Source organism: Hyperolius riggenbachi, chromosome 10, assembly GCF_040937935.1.
Source record: "Hyperolius riggenbachi isolate aHypRig1 chromosome 10, aHypRig1.pri, whole genome shotgun sequence".
In the NCBI taxonomy this organism is placed as follows: Eukaryota; Metazoa; Chordata; class Amphibia; order Anura; family Hyperoliidae; genus Hyperolius; species Hyperolius riggenbachi.
This window is the reverse complement of record NC_090655.1, coordinates 242,166,659-242,191,416: the sequence shown is the minus strand read 5'-3', so window position 1 is coordinate 242,191,416 and position 24,758 is coordinate 242,166,659. Positions and strand designations below refer to the sequence as shown.

General features: G+C 43.7%; 1 protein-coding gene across 1 annotated transcript; it reads left to right on the top strand.

The window, feature by feature from the left end:
• The first annotated feature begins 8,164 nt into the window (after positions 1 to 8,164).
• On the top strand, positions 8,165 to 23,614 carry LOC137537006 (zinc finger protein 300-like). Its single transcript, XM_068259165.1, has 8 exons — positions 8,165 to 8,322; positions 12,999 to 13,128; positions 16,314 to 16,433; positions 16,788 to 16,922; positions 17,015 to 17,138; positions 17,261 to 17,358; positions 18,761 to 19,190; positions 22,224 to 23,614. The coding sequence occupies exons 1-8, from the start codon at positions 8,165 to 8,167 to the stop codon at positions 23,399 to 23,401; spliced, it is 2,373 nt and encodes a 790-aa protein (XP_068115266.1). The 3' UTR covers positions 23,402 to 23,614.
• The last annotated feature ends 1,144 nt before the right edge of the window (positions 23,615 to 24,758 follow it).

The window sequence follows — 24,758 nt, the reverse complement described above, 5'->3', positions numbered from 1 at the left end:
ATTCTCTGCTAAATCTGCTTGTTATCAGGTTTGATAAGAATCGCTGACTGAGCGTTCAGTTTAGCTTTGCCCGGAATGATTATAGCTGAGTCAGTCTTCTGTGATGTCTTTTCAAGCCCAAGCCTGCCCCCTCCTGGCTCTGCTTTCCTGCTACGAGGATACATAGCAGGAAATTAGAGCCACAAGGGGGCAGACTTGGGCCTGAAAAGACATCACAAAAGATTGACTCAACCATAATCATTCCGGGGCAAAGCTAAACTGAACGCTCAGTCAGCGATTCTTATCAGAGCTGATAACAGGCAGATTTAGCAGAGAAGAATGAAACAACGAGTAGAGTAGGTGTTTACTGTCATGTTCACATTAATATATATGGTAAAATACATGAGGGTGCTTCGTCTCTGGTTCTCTTTAAATACTCTTACTATTATCTTAATCTTTTCCTAAAAAAGAAGGCAAAAATATTTTTTGTCCATATGCAGGTCATGTCCCCTTGTCCTTTGCACAAAGCCTTGGGACAAAAAGCTCATCTGCCAAGATGTAATCATATACTTTAATTAGATCTCTAAGGTGTCTTTCCTGCAGACTAAATAAACCCAGTTTATCTTATCTTTCCTGTAAGTGAGACCTTTCATCCCTCTGATGAATTTTGTGGCTTATCTCTGCATCTGCTCTAAAAAACTGTCCCTCCTGTAATGTGGTGCCCAGAACTGTATTCCATACACCAGATGCGGCCTTACAAGTGAGCTAAGCTAGGGCAGTATTATGCCAGCATCCCAAGTTTTTATTACCCTTTTTATGCATCCCAAAATTTGGTTTGCTTTAGCTGCAGCTTCTTGCTATTGAATAAGACTATTTAACTAATATTCCAAAGTCCCTCTCCTAGTTTGATGTTACCACCTGTATCACGTTTATTATGTGTGATGCTAGAGTGTGGTATAACCAAGAGCATACATTTGAAAAAGTCGCAAGCTAATTTAGGCACAACGTTAAACAATGATATTACTAGCAATATTGGTAAATAAAAATTTAAGCGCAACATTGAATAACAAAATCGATAACAAAAATGGTAAATAGCAATTTAAAGGAATACTATCGATACCCAAGTGTTGTAAAATGACAATGTACAAATAATGTCTAAGTAGCTGTGTAAACATTTTCCTACTTTTCATGTTAAATATCAGAGGCAAAAGCTGTAATTTATTGAGAGTAGGATTTAGCTATATTGGGACAAATCAATTGCAGAAGGGATGTCTGCTTCAATGCACAGCCAGAGTTGCATATCAGACTACAGAAAGCAAATATGAAACATATCAAACTCTGAAAGCAAAAACAGTATAAAAAAGCTGTGACAATTAGTTACATTTCCTCTGCTCTCTTCAGACACTTCAGTCAGAAACAGAGCTCCCAACAGCTGCAGCTCCTGTGTCCTGTCTCTCTCTCTGTCACACACAGAGCTACACATAGAGTTAACTGATCAAGTGTGAGGGGAATTTCCCCTCTCCTCATGGCTCAGACAGCCGTCAGTTTTGGCGTCAGTAAAGCTTGAAAGTATTTTGCTAACAGTAAACAAAGAAGTTGCTACTAAAATGTATACACCATTACTTAGCAGCACTTCCCAAACAATTCCTATGTCAATTGAAAAAAATATGTGAATCGATAGTATTCCTTTAATTTTGGTATTATATTATCTGTACATTTACAGATAATGTTGAACCTAACTATAACCTAACCTCTCCCTGCTCTCACACAGAACCCTCCCCTGGTGGTGCCTAACCCTAAAATCACCCTGGTGGTGCCTAACCTTAACACCTCCTGATCCCTGCTATCAATAATGTGATACATTTTAATTCAATTGCAGCCGCCCTCTAAATAGCATAATTGCTTTCTATATTATGATAAATAACAATTATGCCCACATATATCAATTAATAACAACTGAGCTGACATATATCGATAAATAACAATTGCGTCCATTTTTGGCTGTGACTTTTTCAACTGATCCTTAACCAAGATGCGTGAGTTATAATTTATCTATATTGAATACCATTTGCCATTTAAATGCACATATAGCCATCCTATGCAGATCCTTCTGCAATACAGTATGTCACTATCTTCCTGTGCGTCCATTTTTGGCTGTGACTTTTTCAACTGATCCTTAACCAAGATGCGTGAGTTATAATTTATCTATATTGAATACCATTTGCCATTTAAATGCACATATAGCCATCCTATGCAGATCCTTCTGCAATACAGTATGTCACTATCTTCCTGTGTGTTTTTAATTCTGCACAAAAACTTTTCCCACCAGGGGGGCTAAAGCCTTATAGGCTCTTTAAATTATAATGTTTATTTGGACAATTAACCTTTTAGCAGCCCCACTCAAGTTTTCATGTGTCAGATAACTCAGGGAATGGCTGCCTTAGTTGGCTAAACTCGGGCTGCCCAGGGCAACCTATGCAGAGCGGTGCAGGGAGCACTTTCATATGACATCATCCTCTGGGTCCCGATCACATGTCATATCATGTGATTAGGACCCAGAAGAGGATGTTGGCATTACAGCATGGCTCCGTGGAGGAAGAGGAGGGCTAATCCAGCATCTAGAACAGGCAAATTTGAAAGTGCTCCTTGCGCCATGCAGCATTTTAACCTGCCAGGCTGGGGGAGGCACAATGGGTGAGGGATAAAAACAATGTGGTGCCTCATTGCACATAAAAAAGGTTTTAATTAGGCTGGGAAAAGGTTAAAATAATCAAGATTTATATATATATATCAGCATGCATAAAACCCCACTTTTGCAGTAAGTTTCCTCTTTGTTAGAGGCCAAACAGGTGCAGGAGCCTAGGTGAGATGCCCCGAGAACTGGTAATGGATCAGTGAGAGCTGAGAAAAGATGCCCTGCTAGTCACATGTACTGCCAATAACAGGTCTAAGTATGACTAATGTACATAAAGTGAGAGTTCTTAACAGAAAGCTGCCCTAATCTCCAACATGTTTCAGCCTGGTTGCGCTCAAATGTCCCAGCACACAGTCCCTCCAAAAGCAGGTAATCAACAATGTATACAGGGCAGTATCTTCTTCTAGCACGGAGGCCAGGTACTCCACTTCTGTGAGATAACCATCACACCCCAAGCACTGGCCACTCACCGTTACAATTTGACCCTCTGTCAGATGGGTCTTCAGCGCCTATGGGGCCATCTGGCTGCCCCCTGCCATATAAGAATATCTCTGCCTCTATTGCCAAGCTGCTGTGCCAGTTTAAGTCACCTCAGATAAGACAAATCAAAGCTCCCATAGCGTAAAACCATAAAAACAATTTATTGATAAATGAAATGCACACTTACAAACACAACCGTAGGTAATCGCATAGAGTTTTTATGGGCTCTACCCCAAATGCTGGCTACCAGGTCGGCTGCGTTGTGCTGTTCCCTCAGCCTCCCTCCAAGCGTCCACGTCTTGCCCTACGGCGAGTTGTTCCAGGCCGCGTGTGCTTTACTAGTTTCGTCCTCAGAAGCAGAATGTACATTCACCCCGGTGAAGCCTTTTGGTGAAACATGTACATGGTTCAGAGGAGCAAAAGTGAAATAAAATTCTTAAAAGTAGTTTAACATAGAGGAGGTAAAGATAAACTTACCTTCTCTTGAGGGAAATCATCTCTATGGTGTGGTTAAGAACTGTAATTTTATTGATCTTAATAAACAAAACTCTCATAGATTGCAACGCATTTCCTGCGACTCAGTTCCCACTTCTTCAGGAATGTAAAGAAAGTCAAATCTCCAATCAGACTGAGGAACTACTGTAGGCTCCACTAAAGCTCATTGGAGAATTGACTATCTTTATATGCCTGAAGAAGCAAGAACCTAGTCCCGAGAAATGTGTTGCAATCTATGAGAGTTTTGTTTATTTGAGTCAATAAAATTTCAGTTCTTAACCTCGCCATTGGCCTTTCCCTGAGAAAGAGGTAAGTTTATCTTTACCGCCTCTATTTTTTTTTCACTTTGGTGGCTCTGAACCACGTACATAATCATACCGCCTTGAGTGAAGGGTACATCCTTTTGTTGTTTTGTCCATTTGATGTTGTGTCGGGTTTGTTCTCTCCACCTGCCTACTGTTGTGCCACACAAATGTGAGTGCAGTATACTTATTTATGTTGTCTTAATCCCTGTGTCACTAACTTACTACACTATATTGGTTCTTGGTTTCCTCCCACATCCCCCTCCTCCCGTTTTCCTTTTTGGTGAAACATGTTGGTGATTAGGGCAGTTGTCTGTACAGCACTCTTACTCTCGCTGATCCATTATCCATTTTAGGGGCGTCACACATAGGCTCCTGCTTCTGTGAGAAGAAACCGTATTATTTATGACTTTTTAGAGAGAACTACAGAGATGTTTTCACATCAGTGAACTACATCTGGTCTTTTAGAATGCTGGGGGGTAGAATTTTGAATAGCTAATCAGCCTAGGCTAAACCTCTCAGGAAGGGCGGGACTATATACTAATACACAGCACAATGATGTAGTGGTTAGCACTCTCGCCTTGCAGTTCTGGGTCCTTGGTTTGAATCCTAGCTTGGGTGCTATTTGTATGGAGTTTGTATGTTCTGCGTGGGTTTCCTCTGAGCACTCTGGTTACCTCCCACGCCCCAAAAACATACAGATTTAGGGGGCTTCCCCTTAAAACTGGCCCTAGAGTCATACACTACACACAATACATACATAGACATATGACTATGGTAGTGATTAGATTGTGAGCCCTTTTGAGGGACAATTAAGTGACAATATACTCTGTATAGCGCTACGGAAGATGATGGCGCTATATAAATACTAAATAATAATAATAATACAGCAATATATAGATATAGGAAGTGTTTCTGATACTGAAACCAGGAAAATTACCTTAAAACTGAGTATCTTGCATAATTTTGTGTTATATGTCACTACAGTGCCTCTTTAAAAAAGTTCAAGACACTTTGCAATTGTTGGATGAGTCGCCACAGACTGTAACTAGATCAGTGTAAGTATGATTTCTATATCACAAGGACTTCAACAAGGGAAAGTAAATAGGATTTGTTTGGGGGGAAGGTCTTGCGGTGACTAAGGGGGGGGGGAGCAAGACTGCATCACTCTACAGATGGGCTGTGGAATCACGTGGCAGCTTATGCTTTGGTTGGGGATGTTTTGTTTATGTTACTATTTTGTAGGCATATTGGCACCACTGTTGCTGAGCCAAATGCGTTTTCTGTATAATTGTAAAACTTTTAATAAATGTTATCTTTAAAAAAAAAAGTCTAAGGAATTCCGTGATTGACCAATCAGCAGAGAGCCCCTCCTCATCTTCTCTTGGGAATGCTCCCACTGATTCATTCAACTCACAACAAAGGACAAAAAGAGTGGCACTCACTGAGAGCCAGCAGAGCATGTCTTGCTGATATGATTCAATAAAAGAGTCTAAAGTTACAGGTGATGCCAGTCTTCACTTTATTTACTATGCATTCATTAACCATTTAGGGACAGGCCCCCTAACCCCCATTAAGCACCAGGCGTTTTTGCATGGCAGGGGGGCACGCATTTAGGGGGCCAGGCAGCCGGATGCCCAGTGTGGCTGGGTAGGTGTGTGTGGCCAGGTGTCCCCCCCTGTAGCCAGCAGCCTTCACAACCTTTCAGGCTGCAGCGATGAGCCGCAGTGGACCCCTCTGCTCCGGGCGGCATCTCTGCTCCTACTTCATCAAGCCGGGATCAAGCGCTGACATCAGAGGGAGCAGAGATGCTGGCAAGAGCAGTGGGGAGCGCTGATCGTCACGGGAACGGCAGGGAGGTGAGTGGATCCTCTTCTTTCCCGCCTACCGCCGCAGCTGTTACTGGTGATCACTACGATCGCCGTACACAACGGCTGCTGATTACTGAGGGGAGATGCCAGCTGTCATATGACAGCTTAATCTCCCCTTACGGGTGTGCACGATCGTGTCGGGGAGCTGTAATGGCGGGTGATGGAGATCCTACACCGCATCAGGCTAGAACAGCCACAAGTGCGGCGTAGGATCTAAGAGAGGCGGTCCCCAAAAGGTTAAGCTGCGCTGCTAAAGCAGAACAGCTTAAATTGAGCAACCCAAGTCAAAAATCCCCAGCGCATGCTATGTACGGTAGTGCTGTGTAGTGTGCACTCCTAAAGTTATGCACTTGAAACAAAAAGAAAAACCGAGAGCCCAATGTAGTGCAGTAAGTCTAACAATTGTTGGCAAAATAATTAACAGATGTGGATATACTCACAAACACGGGTTACCACATAGGCAACCACTTGAAATGCAAGTCGCTCTCTGTAGATAGAAAGAAGGGGACAGTCCCCTCCACCCAAGGTGGACTATATACTGTGCAAATTTGGACAGAGGCGCCAGGCAGGTTAAAATAATCTAAAAACAACTAAAAAGGTGGATTACAGGTGGACTTACCTCCTGAAATGATGGACAATCGAGATTGTTCAAATCGCAAATAACAATTAATTCCGGCACTCCGCAACGCATTTCGCAGGTATAAACCACTTCATCAGGCAAGGAGTGCAAGCTCAAAAAGGTCCAATAGTGGCAATGCGCCTCTGTGCACTCCTTGCCTGATGAAGCGGGTTATACCTGCGAAACGCGTTGCGGAGTGCCGAAATAAATTGTTATTTGCGATTTGAACAATCTCAATTGTCCATCATTTCAGGAGGTAAGTCCACCTGTAATCCTCCTTTTTAGTTGTTTTTAGATCATTTTAACCTGCCTGGCGCCTCTGTCCAAATTTGCACACTAAAGTTATGCGCGCTCCCTTTAACCTCTTGCCGACCGCATCATGCCGATGGGCGTGGCCACGGCGGCAGCCCCAGGACCGCCTAACGCCGATTGGCCTAAAGTCCTGGGGCCAGCTAATGCAGGAGATCGTGCGCAGGCTACGCAATCGCATCTCCTGCTTGGGGGGCGGAGCTCCGCCCCACCTTCAGTCTCCGAGCGGCTATTGACGCTCGGGAGACTGTTAGATGGCATGAACGTTGTCTATTTACATGTACAGCGCTGCGATCGGCAGCAGCGCTGTACTGCCGCTCCTTCTAGCGCGAGATGTTACCTAGCTTTGATACATTTTTACTCAGTCATGCAACACATATAACGTAGGGGCTTTCAGTAAGCCCGCCTGAACCGCCTTTGGCACCTATAGCAGAACCATACTAGCGGTACTGGAGTGGGCAATGGTCCTGGCATTTATATGCACACAGGACCATTGCCCACTCCAGTACCACCAGTATGCGAGTGCAGCGCTGCTATTGTTGCTGAAGATGGTTCAGGTGGGCTTACAGAAAGCCCTTACCTTGTATGCGCAGCGTGACAGGCAGCATTTTGGGCCAATGTACGCAACTAAGGAAGGCATGCTCCTTACATAGTACAACGATGCAAATGAAGACGGCACACAAATGGCTTCAGTTGAAAACTGTATTAGATAGCATGCTGAGGCACACTCACGACATTTTTCGGGCAGAGCCCTTCCTCAATGTGCCCTGCTATGCAAGCTCTTTTTAGCGAGCGCTCCCTCACATTAAGCTAAATGAATCAAGCCCAATGTGACTAATAGTTACTAAAAAAATAATGCGATTTCCCACTAGATGGACATGTCGGGAATTTTTCAGTGGGACATCTTCATCACAGGAATTCAGCATCGATGTCACATCAGACACATTATACAGTCATGTATCGTTTATCATGCTCAGAGTGTGGAAAACGTTTTAATCATAAAGGAAACCTGATAAGACACCAGAGAGGTCACACAGGCAAGCGCCTATTCTCATGTTCAGAGTGTAGGAAAAGTTTTGGTTTGAAAGCAAACTTTTTTTATACACCAGAGAAGTCACACAGACATCTATCGTTTAGCATGTTCAGAATGTGGAAAAGGTTTTCATCATAAAGGAAGCTTGTTAGTCACCAGAAAAGTCACACAAGTGATTGCCCATTCTCATGTTCAAAGTGTGGGAAAAGTTTTAGTAAGAAAGTACAACTTCTTAGACACCAGAGAATTCACACAGGTGTCCATTCTTTCTCATGATCTGAATGTGGGAAATTTGTTTATTAGAAACCTTCTTAGACACCAGGTAAGTCAGACAGGCATCTATTCTTATCCTCTCATATTCGGAGTGTGGGAAAGGTTTTAATGAGAAATGTGACCTTAGATGTCAGAAAAGGGCGAGAGCGCCTCTTTCCTTGTTCAGACAGTGGGAAATGTTTTGCTCAGAAAGAAAGCCTAGTTATTCACCAGAGAAGTTACAGGAGAGCACCCATTCTCATGTTTGGAGTTTGGGAAAACTTTTGGTAGGATATATATATATATATATATATATATATATATATATATATATATATATATATATATATATATATATATATATATATACATATATATATACACTAGCTCAGCCGTGCCCAACCTACGGCCCGCGGGCCATTTGTGGCCCGCGAAGCCAGTTTCTGTGGCCCGCGCGGTGTCTGCCTGCGGAGGGGGAGAGGATCGGGTGGTATTGCGTTGTATCAGCACTCGGCGGGACGCGCATACACCAGCGTGTACTCGTATTCAGCCCCGGGTAGCGCTGGGATAGTCAGAAAGCCTCACTCATTGGTTACTGCAGGAACCTTCCTCCAATAGGAATTAGCCTAATTCCTATTGGAGGAAGGCTCCTGCAGTAACCAATGAGCGAGGCTTTCTAACTATCTCAGCGCTACCCGGGGCTGAATACGAGCGCACGCTGGTGTATGCGCGTCCCGCCGAGTGCCATACTACGCAATACCACCCGATCCTCTCCCCCTCCGCAGGACACCGCGGGCAGACACCGGGGCACACGCTGTGCCAGCCTCCTCAGCCCCAAACACAGAGCTGCCAGCCTCCTCAGCCCCAAACACAGAGCTGCCAGCCTCCTCAGCCCCAAACACAGAGCTGCCAGCCTCCTCAGCCCCAAACACAGAGCTGCCAGCCTCCTCAGCCCCAAACACAGAGCTGACAGCCTCCTCAGCCCCAAACACAGAGCTGACAGCCTCCTTAGCCCCAAACACAGAGCTGACAGCCTCCTCAGCCCCAAACACAGAGCTGACAGCCTCCTCAGCCCCAAACACAGAGCTGACAGCCTCCTCAGCCCCAAACACAGAGCTGACAGCCTCCTCAGCCCCAAACACAGAGCTGACAGCCTCCTCAGCCCCAAACACAGAGCTGCCAGCCTCCTCAGCCCCAAACACAGAGCTGCCAGCCTCCTCAGCCCCAAACACAGAGCTGCCAGCCTCCTCAGCCCCAAACACAGAGCTGCCAGCCTCCTCAGCCCCACACAGAGCTGCCAGCCTCCTCAGCTCCAAACACAGAGTTGCCAGCCTCCTCAGCCCCAAACACAGAGCTGCCAGCCTCCTCAGCCCCAAACACAGAGCTGACAGCCTCCTCAGCCCCACACAGAGCTGACAGCCTCCTCAGCCAGCACACTACAGGCCACTCTGATACCATTGCTGCATTAATCTGCCCTGTGCATACACCCAGGTACCGTACTGGACTCTGATACCATTGCTGCATTAATCTGCCGCAAACTTCTCATTAAGAAAATGTGCATCAAATGGTGAGTACAACAATTCTTGTCGTTTTCTTCCCATTTCCAACACCATGTTAACTGTTACTAGAAAAACGTTAAAAGTTTTACATCGAAATTTTGTATGCATGTGTTCCGGCCCTCGAGATTTTTCTTGATTTGAAGTTCGGCCTTTGGGCCAAAAAAGGTTGAGCACCACTGCACTAGCTGATGACTCGGCGTTGCCCGGGTATATATTTGGCTGGTGTTGGCTCTGCCTAGTTTTTTCTAACCCTAATACGCAAACACTCAATGACCAAGTTTGTGAGCTCATTCACCCAGTGACCAGGTGTACCAAGTTTGAAAACCCTGCGATTTACAATCTAAGAATGGCTGCAGTTTACAATTTCCCATTGAAAATGAATGGCTGAAATTTGATTGGCTGTTTAATGCTCCACCCACTTTTTCTGGATTTGTAACCTCGGTTGCCAAGTGACCAACTGTGCCAAGTTTGGGGGACTCTGGCTTGATTACTGAATGTATGTACAATGATCACTTGAAAACATCTTCACCGATTTCAACGAAACTTGCTATACAGATCCCTTACTACCTGGGATGATATGTTCTGGGGGCCTCATGTCCCCCCTGCACAGCTGGGCGGAGCTGCAAACAGCCAATCAGATTTCACCCATTCATCTCAATGAGATAAATGTAAAAGGCTGCCATTCTTACAGTAATAAAGCCCCCAAACTTGGCACAATTGGTCACTTGGTGACCTAGGTTACAAATTCAGGAAAAGTGAGCGGAGCATAGAACAGCCAATCAAATTTCAGCCATTGATTTTTATTTTTTTAATAAACTGCAGCCATTCTTACACTATTAATCGCAGGATTTTCAAACTTGGCACACTTGGTCACTGGGTGACTGGGATTCATATTCAGAAAAGTGGGTGGAGCCTAAAACAGCTAATCAAAATTCACCTATTGATTTTAAAGGGGAATATTTACACTGCTGCCATTCTTACACTATTAATGGCAGAGGCCTCACACATGGTACAGTCATTTGGTCACTGGGGTTCAAATTCAATACAGGGGCGAAGCCACAAACAGCCAATCAGATGTATTTTATTTCAATGGGAAAATTTTAATTATTGATGCCAAGGACCACAAAGCTCACAAACTTGGTTACTGAGTGACTGTGTGTCAAGGTTAGAAAAAGTGGGCCAGCAACAACCAAATGCATACCTGAGCAACGCTGGGTCGTCATCATCAGCTAGTAATATATACAGTATTTATTATCAAGCTGTCATTATTTTTTTTAATAAAGCAAGTAATTACAAATAGATGTGTTGCTATTGTATAGTGATAGACAGTGAAAGCGTTTGCTCATGGCCGTGTACACAGCTTTCTCATGGACTAGAGTAACTGTGAGAATAACTGTCTGCAGCTGCTGACCTTGTCTGATATGTCACGGTTACAGAGAAGGGTAAATGCGTTCATTGGAAGCCGTGTGGATTCTGGTTGCAGATGATGGATGCAGACTCATGTGACTCACACATACAGAACGCACCCAAAAAAAAATTGGAAAACAAATTTGCAAAATGCAGAATCAGAAATGTGAAAAATATCAGCCAGAAGTTGCAGAGATATGTGTGACCCTTTCCTTAAAGAGAACCCAAGGTGAGAAGGATATGGAGGCTGCCATATTTATTACCTTGTAAACCATGCCAGTTGCCTGGCAGCCCTGTTGATCATGTGGCATAAATAGTGTCTGAGTCAAAACCCTGGAACAAGCATATGGCTAATCCAGTAAAACCATTGTCAATTGAGTCAGAGTACCTGATCTGCTGCATGCTTGTTCAGGGCCTATGGCTAAAAGTATAAGAGACACAGGATCAGGAGGACTGCCAAGCAACAGTTATTGTTTAAAAGTAAATAAATATGTCAGCCTCCATATACCTCTCACCTCGGGTATCCTTTAATGAGTTTACACAAGCCTTGCAGCCCACATCTGATCACAAAATTCATAGGCAAACGGAGGGGAGAATTACAGCTGCCCAGAATCATTCCCCCCCCCAACAGACCAGTGCCGGTGGAGTGTCCGGAGACGGGCACAGATTGAGACACCAGAATATCTGCAGGTATCCTGCAGATCACAGCACTGCCCTCTTTCTTTTCCTGCTACAGCTGAGTTTGGATGGAGCAGCAGCAGTGTGTGTACAGATCATGGAGAAGCTCTGGGGAACTTAGGGTCAGGTATGAGCACAGCCCCTTGTCCAGCTATGTGAATGCTTCACTTTCCACTTCATTACCAATGTCAGCTGTCCTCATTATTAATAATCAAAATTGTGGCAGGGATAATACTAACTGGTAGGACATACACTCCCAATAAACAGAGAACTCACATGTTAATTGTTATTAAACATATCAAATTTTATTTCTACCAAAAGACTCCAATCTCTAAATAATATATATTAAAATTGCATGGGATGGCCACCCCGTCACGACTCATCCGCTCAAATCACCACACCACACAAGCAAACACTCGCCGGCATCTGACTCTAATAGCTAAAAGGAAGTTGCAGGATAAGTTCAACTGCATGCAATAGCATGTGATGCCCGTATATAATGGCAAGGGCTGATAGCAAGCAAAGTCCAGCAGCGTTAGCAGTAGCATAAGCCTAATTGTTAGTGTCACAAGGGGTCATGTAATTCATCCCTCATTGCATAGCAAACAGAATAGCAGGCATGGATGTCACATCGCTGTCTGTCAAATATGAATGATGAACAGGATGTCTCCTCAGCAAGGCAAGTCCAGAAACAATATCATATGCTCCAAAACAACCATACTATGTAGAACAGTTCATCTCACCACAGCAGCAGAGGCAAAGGGAACAGTTCATCTCACCAGATCCCTGGGTGCAGATAAGATAGCGTTCTGTGCCTTGCTGGGAGTACAGGATGTTGAATCCTCAGGACTCAGGGATGCAGATCCTGCATGGACGCTTGAAGGCAAACGTAGTTGAGCATAGCAGACCCAGCTGTGATAAGCACTACAGGAGTCCTATGTGTGTAGCAAGGTGGCTGTGGAGGCCGTGTAGTGAGGCCTCAGCGTGATCCTGGAGCGGAGAACGGGACAGCGTGGCGTCCCATGCGGCAGGCAGACAGTTTCCCCGACGTTTCGCCGGCTGTCCTCATTATTACCTGTATCCAAACTGCTCCAAACTCCTGATCGATCCCATTGTCGGTCGGTCAGACGGATGGTAAATTGCATTGTGTGTACCAAGCATGATGTCCAATACCATATTGTTTTACTGTATTCTGGTGGCTGAGGGAGACATTTCAGGAATCCCCCCCCCCCCCCCCCTTGAAAATCCTGGGTTTGCCCCCGAGTCACTAAACACAATACAAATACAGTATGAAACAAATACTGTCGTTTACTGCAAAGGCTGCAGTTCCTCTATTCTCCACAAGATGGTGGTGGCAATTATTTATGTGGAAAGGCAGACAGACAGGAAGCCATAGATGAAGAGGGAGGAAGTCCAGAGGAGACATTGCTGGGGCTGGCAGCAGGGGAGGTAAGAGAGTATTTTATATTTACTTCAATGTAACCCCCATATCCCTTCCCTATCACCAGCAGCTGCTGTTACACCCATAGAAGTGCCACCAACAGTGCTTGTTTGGTGGAAATCCACAGAGGTAGATAATCAGCTCAGCTAAGACACTAATTTCCTTTCCTGTGCATGTTTGTGATTTTCTACAAAACATGCACTGTTGGTGGGCCTTGAGGACAGGGCACGGCTGGTTCTAGTAGCAATGGGGCCCCAGGGCAAAATTAACCCGGGGAACCCCAACAGTCACCCCCAACAAAAAAGCAGCATTAGGGGCCCTTTGTTGCAGCTAAATTTCCCTCCTGAGCTGGCTGCTGACCCTCCCTCCCAATCACCTCCCTACTTAACTGGGGTCCCTGCAAAGTCTATGGCAGTGTAGCATCTCACCTGCTCGCCAGCACAAGTGAGAGGCTACTCTGCCAAAGACTCTGCAGAGGCAACAATTAAGATGAAGGGGAGAAATCTTTAGGGGCCACTAAAGACTCTGTGGCCCTGGGGTGATTGCTCACTTTGCCTGTATAGTAGCACCGGCCCTGGGACAGGCTTGGGGAGCTCTAAGCTAGAAAGTTTTGCACAAAATCCTATCTGTTCCTTTCACTGCACTACTCTGGAGCCAATCTCCTAGCTCAGGAGTGAAAGTGATGACTACTCCTGCCACCACTGGGACCTCTTTGGTCTTCACCCCCCAGAATCGCTATAGTTCCTCTCTCAGACCCTGGTACTTCTCTAGTTCCTCATTCTCCTCCTTCTGATGTTTCTGTCACTTGGAGCTGCCACATCAGTCACCACTGTTGTCTTCTGATCCTTTTCTACTACCTTAATGGCTGGTTGATTGGCCAGAGCCTGTCTGTCCATCTGGATGTAGATATCCTACAGGATCTTAGCCCTGGTCTCCTCTGTAACCTTCTGTGGGACCTCCTATCATTTGGGAGGGTTTATCCCGCATGCTGTGCAGATGTTCCTGTACACAATGCAAGCTACAGCGTGTGGTGGTGCCATTCAGTGTATGCTGTCCCTGCCTGTGTCTTACACCCTGCCTGTATGTGCTGGGCTGTCCCTGAGGGTTCTCTGTACAGCCTGCATCTTAGCTCTGTTGTGGATGATCTCCACTTCTATGGATCTAATCATGAACTATGTATTTCCATTTCCTACCTGCTGGTGGAAGTATATACTTGAACTGCCCTGCACTTCCACTATCCACCAGTAGGTGGCTTTTCACTATCTATACAAGGACTTGTAGTTCCCTGTCTGGTCTGTGGATTGTTCCAAGTTATCTTTCAGTTCAATCACTCCCCACCAGCTGCATCCTGTTTATGTTAATTCATGGTCTATTTAAAGCCAATGGGAACCGCTTCAAACCAGATACTTACCTAAGGAGAGGGAAGGCTCTGGGTCCTAATGAGCCTTCCCTATCCTCTCCCGGTGCCCTCGGTGCAGAGCTCTCCCTGGGAGCAGTATTTAACTAAACTGGTCAAATACTGCTCCTTCAGCCAGGCGAAGGTAACTTTAGAAAATGTCTTATGGAGCCCGAGTGCTCCTGAAGACTGGCCGCTCCATACTGCGCACGTGCGAGTGCCCTCTCTCACGCACTGACTTCGGGAGGACTCAGCTCTCGAAAACTTCTGAAGTCCCCCGCGGCAGGGCTTTAAAAGGGGGAGCCAGCGCTGCACCGAGGGCACCGGGAGAGGAGAGGAAAGGCTCATTAGGACTCAGAGCCTTCCCTCTCCTTAGGTAAGTATCTGGTTTCTTTTTAAACGAAGCGGTTCCCATTGGCTTTAATGCCTAGTACACACCATGCAATTATTTCTGACAGGTCCGATCTGATTTCCGATCATTTTTGTATAGAAGTGATAAAAAAAAAAAAATGATCAGAAAACTATCAGAAATAAGATCGGACCTGTCGGAAAAAATCAATCTGACCCGTCTATCTAAATTAAATGGTGTGTAGCAGGCATTAGAACAGCCTCTTTCTCCATTAAGTTGCCAAAACTTTGTTGTCCTTGCAGACCTGAGTCTTTGGACATTTCCTGATTCGACAACAACAATAGTATACTCTGCTGCACTAGAACTCCACCAATTGCCTTGATACAATCACACACTGGTCCTGAGAGATCCCTCCTTTTGATAGGCTGTTATCATGGGGGTTGAGAGCAGGCAAGATTCAGAGAGTTCGCAACTGGAAAAGTGTTTGGTGTAGTACCACTAAGGTGGGAAGCAATTGCAACCAGTGAGTCCTACAGGAGTTAGGACCCACATACATGAGTGCCATTTTTATCTTATGAGTGCTTTAAGGCGCATACACATGCCGTATTTTTACAAGCGACAGGTCCGTCAGATCCTCCCGTGGAGCAGTCATTCTGCCGACAGTAGCACATGTGTACAAGCGGCGGATAAGTCAAAAATGGTCTTTTCAGTCTGCAGACAGCTTGTACACACATGCTACTGTCGGCAGAACGACTGCTCCGCGGGAGGGTCTGACAGACCCGTTGCTTGTAAAAATACAACAAGGAAAAAAGCTGGCACATCCAAAATTAATCTTTATTGGTTCCATGTAACACATATGGCCATATTTTTTACATGGAACCAATAAAGATTAATTTTGGATGTGCCATCTTTTTTCCTTGTTGAATACTGCATAGAGGGCGTTATCCCTCTTTTCAGCTGACGCACTCCCCTTACAGACTATGGGTTTGATCCTTTAGTGAGTGTGAGACAATACTACCAATGTAAGGCTTGTAAAAATATGGCGAGAGTACTGAGGGAGTTCCCATTTATCTTTTCTCTTTCTGCATGACTCTGATGAGAGTGGAATCGTGGTAACAGCCCTATCTAAAGGCGGGATCTCCTAGCACCAGTGTGGGATTGTATCAAGGCAATTGGAGTTCTAGCACAGCAGAGTATATTATGGCTTGGAAAAGACCACATTTGGAATCTGGTCTATCTGTGTGCAGCTGAGCAAGATTACCACCATTTGATGCCAAAGCTTGTATCCTTCCCGTTTTACCAATTTCTTGATTTGTTTTTTTTCCTAGCCTATTCATGTATTTGCTAACCTGTTGCTGAACTTTTTATTTTGTCTTGATTTCACTAATTGCCTGTTCCCTTTGCCTGCTCCTTCAGTACCGTGCCTCATTTTTGTTTTCGGCCTACAGATAAGGACTGCTTGGATGGATGATATGACCACATCAGTGAGGATGGAAGAGGACTGGAGTTACATGACTGAGAGCATATTCAACCTCACCCTAGAGATCATCTGCCTGCTAGCAGGAGAGGTGAGGAGGATTCTGGGAGGTCACATGACAACACATTTGACCAAGTAGTGAAAAAGTATGAGCCAATGAATATAAAAGTTGAACATGTGTGTTGGTGGGCACAGGCTGCAGCAGAGAGTTCTAACTTGCCGAGTGGCGGTGACATGAGTAAACCATCTCTGCCGTGACCTGTGCCCATCAACACGTAGGGTCCATTTCATACTCGCTGGCTCATCCTTGGGGGTGAGTAGTAATGTGGGAGGCTCTCATGACATTACTCTTATATCTATTATTACCATAAAAGACAGACCAAACCAGAAAGGTGAGAAGAATTGTGGGAGGTCACATAACATTACTGGTGGTTTCTCAATACAGGGATTTCCTCCTGTGAAGTCTGGTGACCAGGTGACAATCACAGTTCCTCCACCTCACTTCCTGGTACCTAAAAAGAACATGAAGAAGAAGATTATACAAGTCATCAACAAGATCACTGAGTTGCTGATGGGAGAGGTGAGCAGAGCTCAGAGCTGGGAATTATTGGACATTGCCATGTAATGGCAAGGGAGATGTCTGGATGGTGACTGTGTCATTGTGTGTGTCAGGTTTCTATAGGTTGTCAGGATGTCCCAACCTTCTCCTCCAAGAAGGAGTGGCAGAATATAGAACGACACAAAGACCTCTCCAAGGACATCATGATGGAGAACCAGCCGCCTCTCACATCACCAGGTAAGAGGAGATTTCATTTTTTTAGAGGAGAGAGCAGTATGCTGGGTCCACCTAGATCCCCCATCATCTGAGAAACACATAGAGACAAAGTATTCACTCAGTGTGTGTGTTTTTTCTTACAGATGGATCAAGTAACAGTAATCGACCAGAGAGATGTACAGGTCCTCTTTATTCCTCGGATTATCCACAGGAAGATCACACCATCCCTCACCATTATCAGGTAGGTGGAACTAAAGGTTCAAAGCATACCTGAGGAAACTCACTTAACCACTTCACAACTGAGGGGTTTTACCCCTTCAGCATCCAAGCAATTTTCACATTTCAGCTCCTTCCATTCATTTGCCAATAACTTTATCTCTACTTATCAGAATGAAATGTGTTAAATGTGTTTTTTTTTTTTTATCTCTAATTAGGCTTACTTTGGGTGGTAAATTATGCCAAGAATTATTTTATTCTAAATGTTTTTTAATGGAAAAATAAGAAAAAAATTGGAAAAAAATCCTTATATTTCAGTTTTTGGCCATTATAATTTTTTTAATAATGCATGCTACCATAATTAAAATCCACGTAATTTATGTGCCCATTTGTACCGGTTATTACACCATTGAAATGATGTCCCTATCACAATGTCTGGCGCCAATATTTTATTAGGAAATAAAGATGCATTTTTTTTCAGTTTTGCATCCATCATTAATAAAAAGCCCATAATTTATAAAGTAACAGTATTATACCATCTTGACATACATATTAAAAAAGTTCAGTCCCTAAGAAAACTATTTATGCATTTTTTATAATTGTAAATTTATTGCATTGTATTTTTTTACAAAAAAAATAAATGTTGGTAATTATTGGGAAGTGTGGGAGGTAAGGGGTTAATTTAAAATGTAAAAACAGGTCTTTGCATTTAAAAAAAATACTTTTAGTTGTAGTTTTACTATTTGGCCACAAGATGGCCTCAGTCTTTTTTTTTTTATACGTCCTGTAAGCAAAATATGTATGCTTACAGGAAGTGTACTGAAGATGGGAAACTTTTATTTATTAGAATGATCGTGCAGCTTCTCATAAAAGGCGCCGATAATTGCTACGGGGACTTAGATCAATGATTAGGAATTGCTTTCCCATTCATTGACCTCCTGGTGGGCAGATGGCAACATGAACGAGCGCACAAGTAAGCGGGAGCACGTACAGCAGTGGTAGCAACGCGACTACGTATATTTACTCCCCTGGGCGGTTAGATGAAGTCTGCAGGGGAGTAGATATACTGTACTGGAGCTGTGAAGTGGTTAAGTTTAGATACTTACCTAAGAAGAGGGGAGGCTCTGGATGGCATAGAGCCTTCTCAGTCCCTCCCGTCATTCCAGCACTATCCGCCACTGAAGTTACACAACCACCTATATTTTTGGTACTCCTCTTCAGCCTTTGGAAGTAAACACATTTTGGCACACAACTACGCAGTATGGATGCGCTTGTCTTGGGACGCAAGTAATTTTGAAGGTTGCACGAGGAGTGCCAAAGAGGTTTTCGAGATATCAGATCTCTGGTTTCAATTTCTACTCTTAAAATTCTACTTTTTCTACTCTTAAAATTCAAACACGTTCTTTGTCTTGATTTTTTGAACATAGGGTGTGGAATTTACTGATCTTAAAACTGATATTGAAGAGAAAGAAGAGACTCATGTGAAGTTTCAGCAACAATCTGCAGTGGAGGGTGGATCAATAAATTCAATAAAAAAGGAAGTAGAGACATTAGTGATAGGTGATCAGCAGTGTATGGAGGGAGGTGACATGATGAGGAGAGGTAAAGAGGAAGAAGAAGAGACGTATGTGAGGAGTAATCAGCAGTCTATGGAGGAGGGTAACTTGAGGACAATTAAAGAGGAGGAAGAAGAAGACGAGAGAGATATGAGAGATGATTGGCTCTCTAAAGAGGATGGGAAAATGTTGAAGAAAAATAAAGAAGATATGCATGTAAGAAGTGATCATCAGTGTATGGAAGATGATAAAAAAGTTAAAACAATCAGAGAAGGCAAATGTTTTCAGAATATTAGCACAGGTAAGTTATAATCATCAAATGCTGAATTAGTTTTCATTTCAGTGAGATAAGATTAGACTGGAGTAATGGTAGATCAAATGTTTAAATTTAGGGCTACTGGGATCAGGTAGAGGTACAAGTTAGTTAAGAGAATCTTTAGGTATGGGACAGGTTGAAAAATAGGGGCAGGTGAGGCATGAAAGTTAGGTCCAATTAGAATAAAATATAGGTCCAGTTGAGGTGCATTTCCATTCCTCAGTATAACATCATAGTACCAACAAATGAGGAGGAGATACTGTACACCCTAGGTTCTCAACGTGTGGTACGCGTACCCCAGGGGGTACTTCTAATGGTTCCAGGGGGTACTCGGGCTTGATATACTTAGCCAAGAACAACAAATTTAGAGTTTAAGAAAATGATAAATCTTATTTAAAACAACCCCAAATTAGTATTTTAGCTAATTAAAAGCAATAGTAAAGGCTTGGAAATGGTTTAGAACCAATTATAATGTACTACAATTAAATATATATTTGTCAAGGGGTACTTGTGATAATGTTTACTATGCTAGGGGGTACTTGGTGAGTACAGGGCTTTAAAAGGGGTACACACCGATAAAATGTTGAGAAACACTGCTGTACACCATATGAAAGGCCCATCTCCATTCCTCAGTATAACCTCATAGTACCAACAAATGAGGAGGAGATACTGTACACCATATGAAAGGCTTATCTCCATTCCTCAGTATAACATCAGAGCACCAACAAATGAGGAGGAGATACTGTACACCATATGAAAGGCCCATCTCCATTCCTCAGTATAACAGCATAGTACCAACAACTGAGGAGGGGATACTGTACACCATATGAAAGGTCCATCTCCATTCCTCAGTATAACATCATAGTACCAACACATGAGGAGGGGATACTGTACACCATATGAAAGGCCCATCCCCATTCCTCAGTATAACAGCATAGTACCAACAAATGAGGAGGGGATACTGTACACCATATGAAAGGCCCATCTCCATTCCTCAGTATAACATCACAGCACCAACAAATGAGGAGGAGATACTGTACACCATATGAAAGGTCCATCTCCATTCCTCAGTATAACATCATATTACCAACAAATGAGGAGGAGATACTGTACACCATATGAAAGGTCCATCTCCATTCCTCAGTATAACATCATATTACCAACAAATGAGGAGGAGATACTGTACACCATATGAAAGGCCCATCTCCATTCCTCAGTATAACATCATAGCACCAACAAATGAGGAGGAAATACTGTACACCATATGAAAGGCCCATCTCCATTCCTCAGTATAACCTCATAGCACCAACAAATGAGGAGGAGATACTGTATACCATATGAAAGGTCCATCTCCATTCCTCAGTATAACACCATAGCACCAACAAATGAGGAGGAGATACTGTACACCATATGAAAGGCCCATCTCCATTCCTCAGTATAACCTCATAGTACCAACAAATGAGGAGGAGATACTGTTCACCATATGAAAGGTCCATCTCCATTCCTCAGTATAACATCATAGTACCAACTAATGAGGAGGAGATACTGTACACCATATGAAAGGCCCATCTCCATTCCTCAGTATAACATCATAGCACCAACAAATGAGGAGGAGATGCTGTACACCATATGATTGGCCCATCTCCATTCCTCAGTATACCATCCTAGCACCAACAAATGAGGAGGAGATACTGTACACCATATGAAAGGTCCTTCTCCATTCCTCAGTATAACATCATAGCACCAACAAATGAGGAGGAGATACTGTACACCATATGAAAGGCCCATCTCCATTCCTCAGTATACCATCCAAGCACCAACAAATGAGGAGGAGATACTGTACACCATATGAAAGGCCCATCTCCATTCCTCAGTATACCATCCTAGCACCAACAAATGAGGAGGAGATACTGTACACCATATGAAAGGCCCATCTCCATTCCTCAGTATACCATCCTAGCACCAACAACTGAGGAGGAGATACTGTACACCATATGAAAGGTCCTTCTCCATTCCTCAGTATAACATCATAGCACCAACAAATGAGGAGGAGATACTGTACTCCATATGAAAGGCCCATCTCCATTCCTCAGTATACCATCCTAACACCAACAAATGAGGAGGAGATACTGTACACCATATGAAAGGTCCTTCTCCATTCCTCAGTATAACATCATAGTACCAACAAATGAGGAGGAGATACTGTACACCATATGAAAGGTCCTTCTCCATTCCTCAGTACAATATCATAGCACCAACAAATGAGGAGGAGATACTGTACACCATATGAAAGGTCCTTCTCCATTCCTCAGTATACCATCCTAGCACCAACAAATGAGGAGGAGATACTGTACACCATGTGAAATGAGAGTTCAGGGATTTTAGAGATCCAATCCGCTGTGACGGTCGATATCGCCATGTTTCGCAAAACATCTTTTGCCTAATCTTGCACTTGTACCCAAGTTGCAAAATCATGGAAATGATCGCGTGTCATTCAAAAAATCATTGGTTGTCAGGAGAATTGCACCCACAATCGAGATGTTGGTACAAGCCTTAACCCCCCCCCCCCCCCTTTTCCCCCCAAGTGGTGTCTAACCCTTAACCCCCCTGCTGCAAAAACACAATTAGCTGCAATAGGTGGAAGATTGGCCTGCTAAAATTGACTGATAAAATAGCTGATAGCCTTGTCACCCACTATTTTTTGGTGCCTAAATTTTCACCAATTGCCACTAAGCACAGCTTTTATCATTGCTGTGACCGGCACTGCCAGGTTTTACACAGCACCTCAGGCACCCTTTTTTCCTGTCTCACCACTCCGCGGCTCAATGTAAAATCATCCACTGTACACTGACAGTGAGATTCAGTTTATTTGGGGTTACTGAGTATTAGTGGCTACCGCTTTCATGTTGGGGTTTTATTTTGGTATCTTTCCCCTTCATATCTCTGTGAAGGTGTTGCCAATGAGTGTGTGTGTATATGATTGATATATATTCTAACATATAATTAATTCTCTAACAGATGGACATGATGTTGGGAACTCTTCAGAGGGACATCTCCATCCAAAGAATACAGCACTGATGTCACATCCGACACATGACACAGGCATCCATCCTTTCTCATGTTCAGAGTGTGGGAAAGGTTTTAATCATAAAAGAGGCCTCCTTAGACACCAGAGAAGTCACACAGGCATCCATCCATTATCATGTTCAGAGTGTGGGAAAGGTTTCAGTGATAAGAGAGACCTTCTGAGACATCAGAGAAGTCACACAAGCGAGCGGCCTTTTTCATGTTTAGAGTGCGGTAAATGTTTTTCTCAGAAAACAAGCCTGGTTACTCACCAGAAAAGTCACACAGGTCAGCACTTATTCTTATGTTCCGAGTGTGGAATAGGTTTTGGTGTGAAAGGGAGCCTTCTTGTTCACCAGAGGAGTCACACAGGTGAGCGCCCTTTCTCCTGTTCAGAGTGTGGGAAAGGATTTAGTAAGAAAGGCAATCTTCTTAGACACCTGAGAATTCACACAGGTGAGTATCCATTCTCATGTTCAGAGTGTGAAAAAAAATTTAATCAGAGAAAAAACTTTCTTAGACACCAGAGAAGTCACACAGGCATCTTTCCATTATCATGTTCAGAGTGTGGGAAAGGTTTTAATGAGAATTCTGACCTTCTTAGACACCAGAAAACTCACACAGGTGAACGTCCTTTTTCATGTTCAGAGTGTGGGAAATGTTTTGCTCGGAAAGTAAGCCTGGTTGTCCATGAGAAAAGTCATACAGGGGAGCAGATTTTTTCATGTTTAGAGTGTGGGAAAGGTTTTAATTATAAAAGAAGTCTTTTTACACACCAGAGAAGTCACACAGGTAAGCAACCTTTCTCCTGTTCAGAGTGTGGGAAAGGTTTTAGTATGAAAGGAAATCTTCTTAGACATCACAGAATTCACACAGGGGAATGTCCATTCTCATGTTCAGAGTGTGGAAAAAAATTTAATCAGAAAAGAAACTTTCTTAGACACCAGAGAAGTCACACAGGCATCTTTCCTTTGTCATGTTCAGAGTGTGGAAAAGGTTTTAATGATAAATTTTACCTTCTAAGACATCAGAAATCTCATGCAGGCGAGCGGCCCTTTCGATGTTTAGAGTGTGGGAAATGTTTTGCTCAGAAAACAAACTTGGTTATTCACCAAAAAAATCACAAGTGATCACCCATTTTCATGTTCAGAGTGTGGGAAAAGTTTTGGTAGAAAAGTAGACTCTTGCAGGCATAGAATGCAGGAAACGTTTTCCCAGAGGACACCTTTTTTTCTGTGACACAAAGAAAACAGTTCAGTGTGTAAATGGACATACTTATCAGTGGAAATATTATATATTTATTACCATGCTGTCATTATTTATTAAAAAAATGTTATTACAAATGGATGTGTTTTTATTGTCGAGTATTCTATAATAATAGAAAGTGAAAGCTTTCTCATGAACTGGTGTAACTGTGAGATTAACTGTCTGCAGCTGCTGACCTCGTCTGATCTGTTACTGTTACAAAGAAGGTTAAAGGAAACATAAAGTAATTTAAAAAGCCACTTTAACTTACCTGGGGCTTCCATAGGCCCCTGCAACCGCCCTGTGCCTGCGCCATGACAAACCTGCTAAAAATCTTGTACTACGCATGCACAGGATGCTCCTGGCAATGGGAGTGCGATCAAGGACGCGCGTGGCCAGGGCCATGCAAGCGCAGTGATCATCGACTTGCTGGGTCACTGGAAACAAAAGTGGGTTGCTGCGGGGGTTTACTTTAGGTTTCCTTTAAAGTAAACCTGAGACAAATAAAACAAGTGGATTTATACTTACTTTTCCATCCAGTCCCATCTGTTCCCCTGCCTTCTACCATTGTCAACCCCAGTAGATGTTGACTGCTACCCATGCACGGCCCTGGCCTCGGGCCTTCTTAGTCACGCTGCAGTGTGCGGGAGCATTCTGCACCTTCACAGTAAGCTTAGGCTTCTAACTGTGCAGGTGAAGAACACTCCTGTCCATAGGAGCGCGACCAAGAAGGAGCACGACCAGGGCCGGGCATGCGCAGTAGTACGCGACTGGCTTAGTCAGGGATTTCACTGGGGCTGACTGCAACAGAACAAATGGGTCCGGATGGTCACTGAGGGAGCCCACAGACTACAAAGGCTGAAAGAAGCCACAGGTAAGTATACATTCTTTTGCGTTCATTTGCATTCAGAAGCTGTGTGGATTGTAAAACTCGTGACTCACAGGTGGATTATGGGTAACTGGAAATATGCCAGCTAGGATTTAGTGTATAAATAAGCCCAGTAGCTCCACAGATGGCTTGCTGCATCCCAGATATCATATCAAATGGCTGGGAAGAGAGAGAGGGGAAGGTAATTTATGGAAATGAGAACTTACATTTACTTATGTCATTCTGATGACCAATACTTTATTATGTTTCTTGATATTGTTTATTTGAATGCTGATTATAACCCTGTTCTATGTAACACCCCGCCCCCTCTGTTCCATCATGGCTTACAGGCCTTGCCCATTATAATGCTTTGA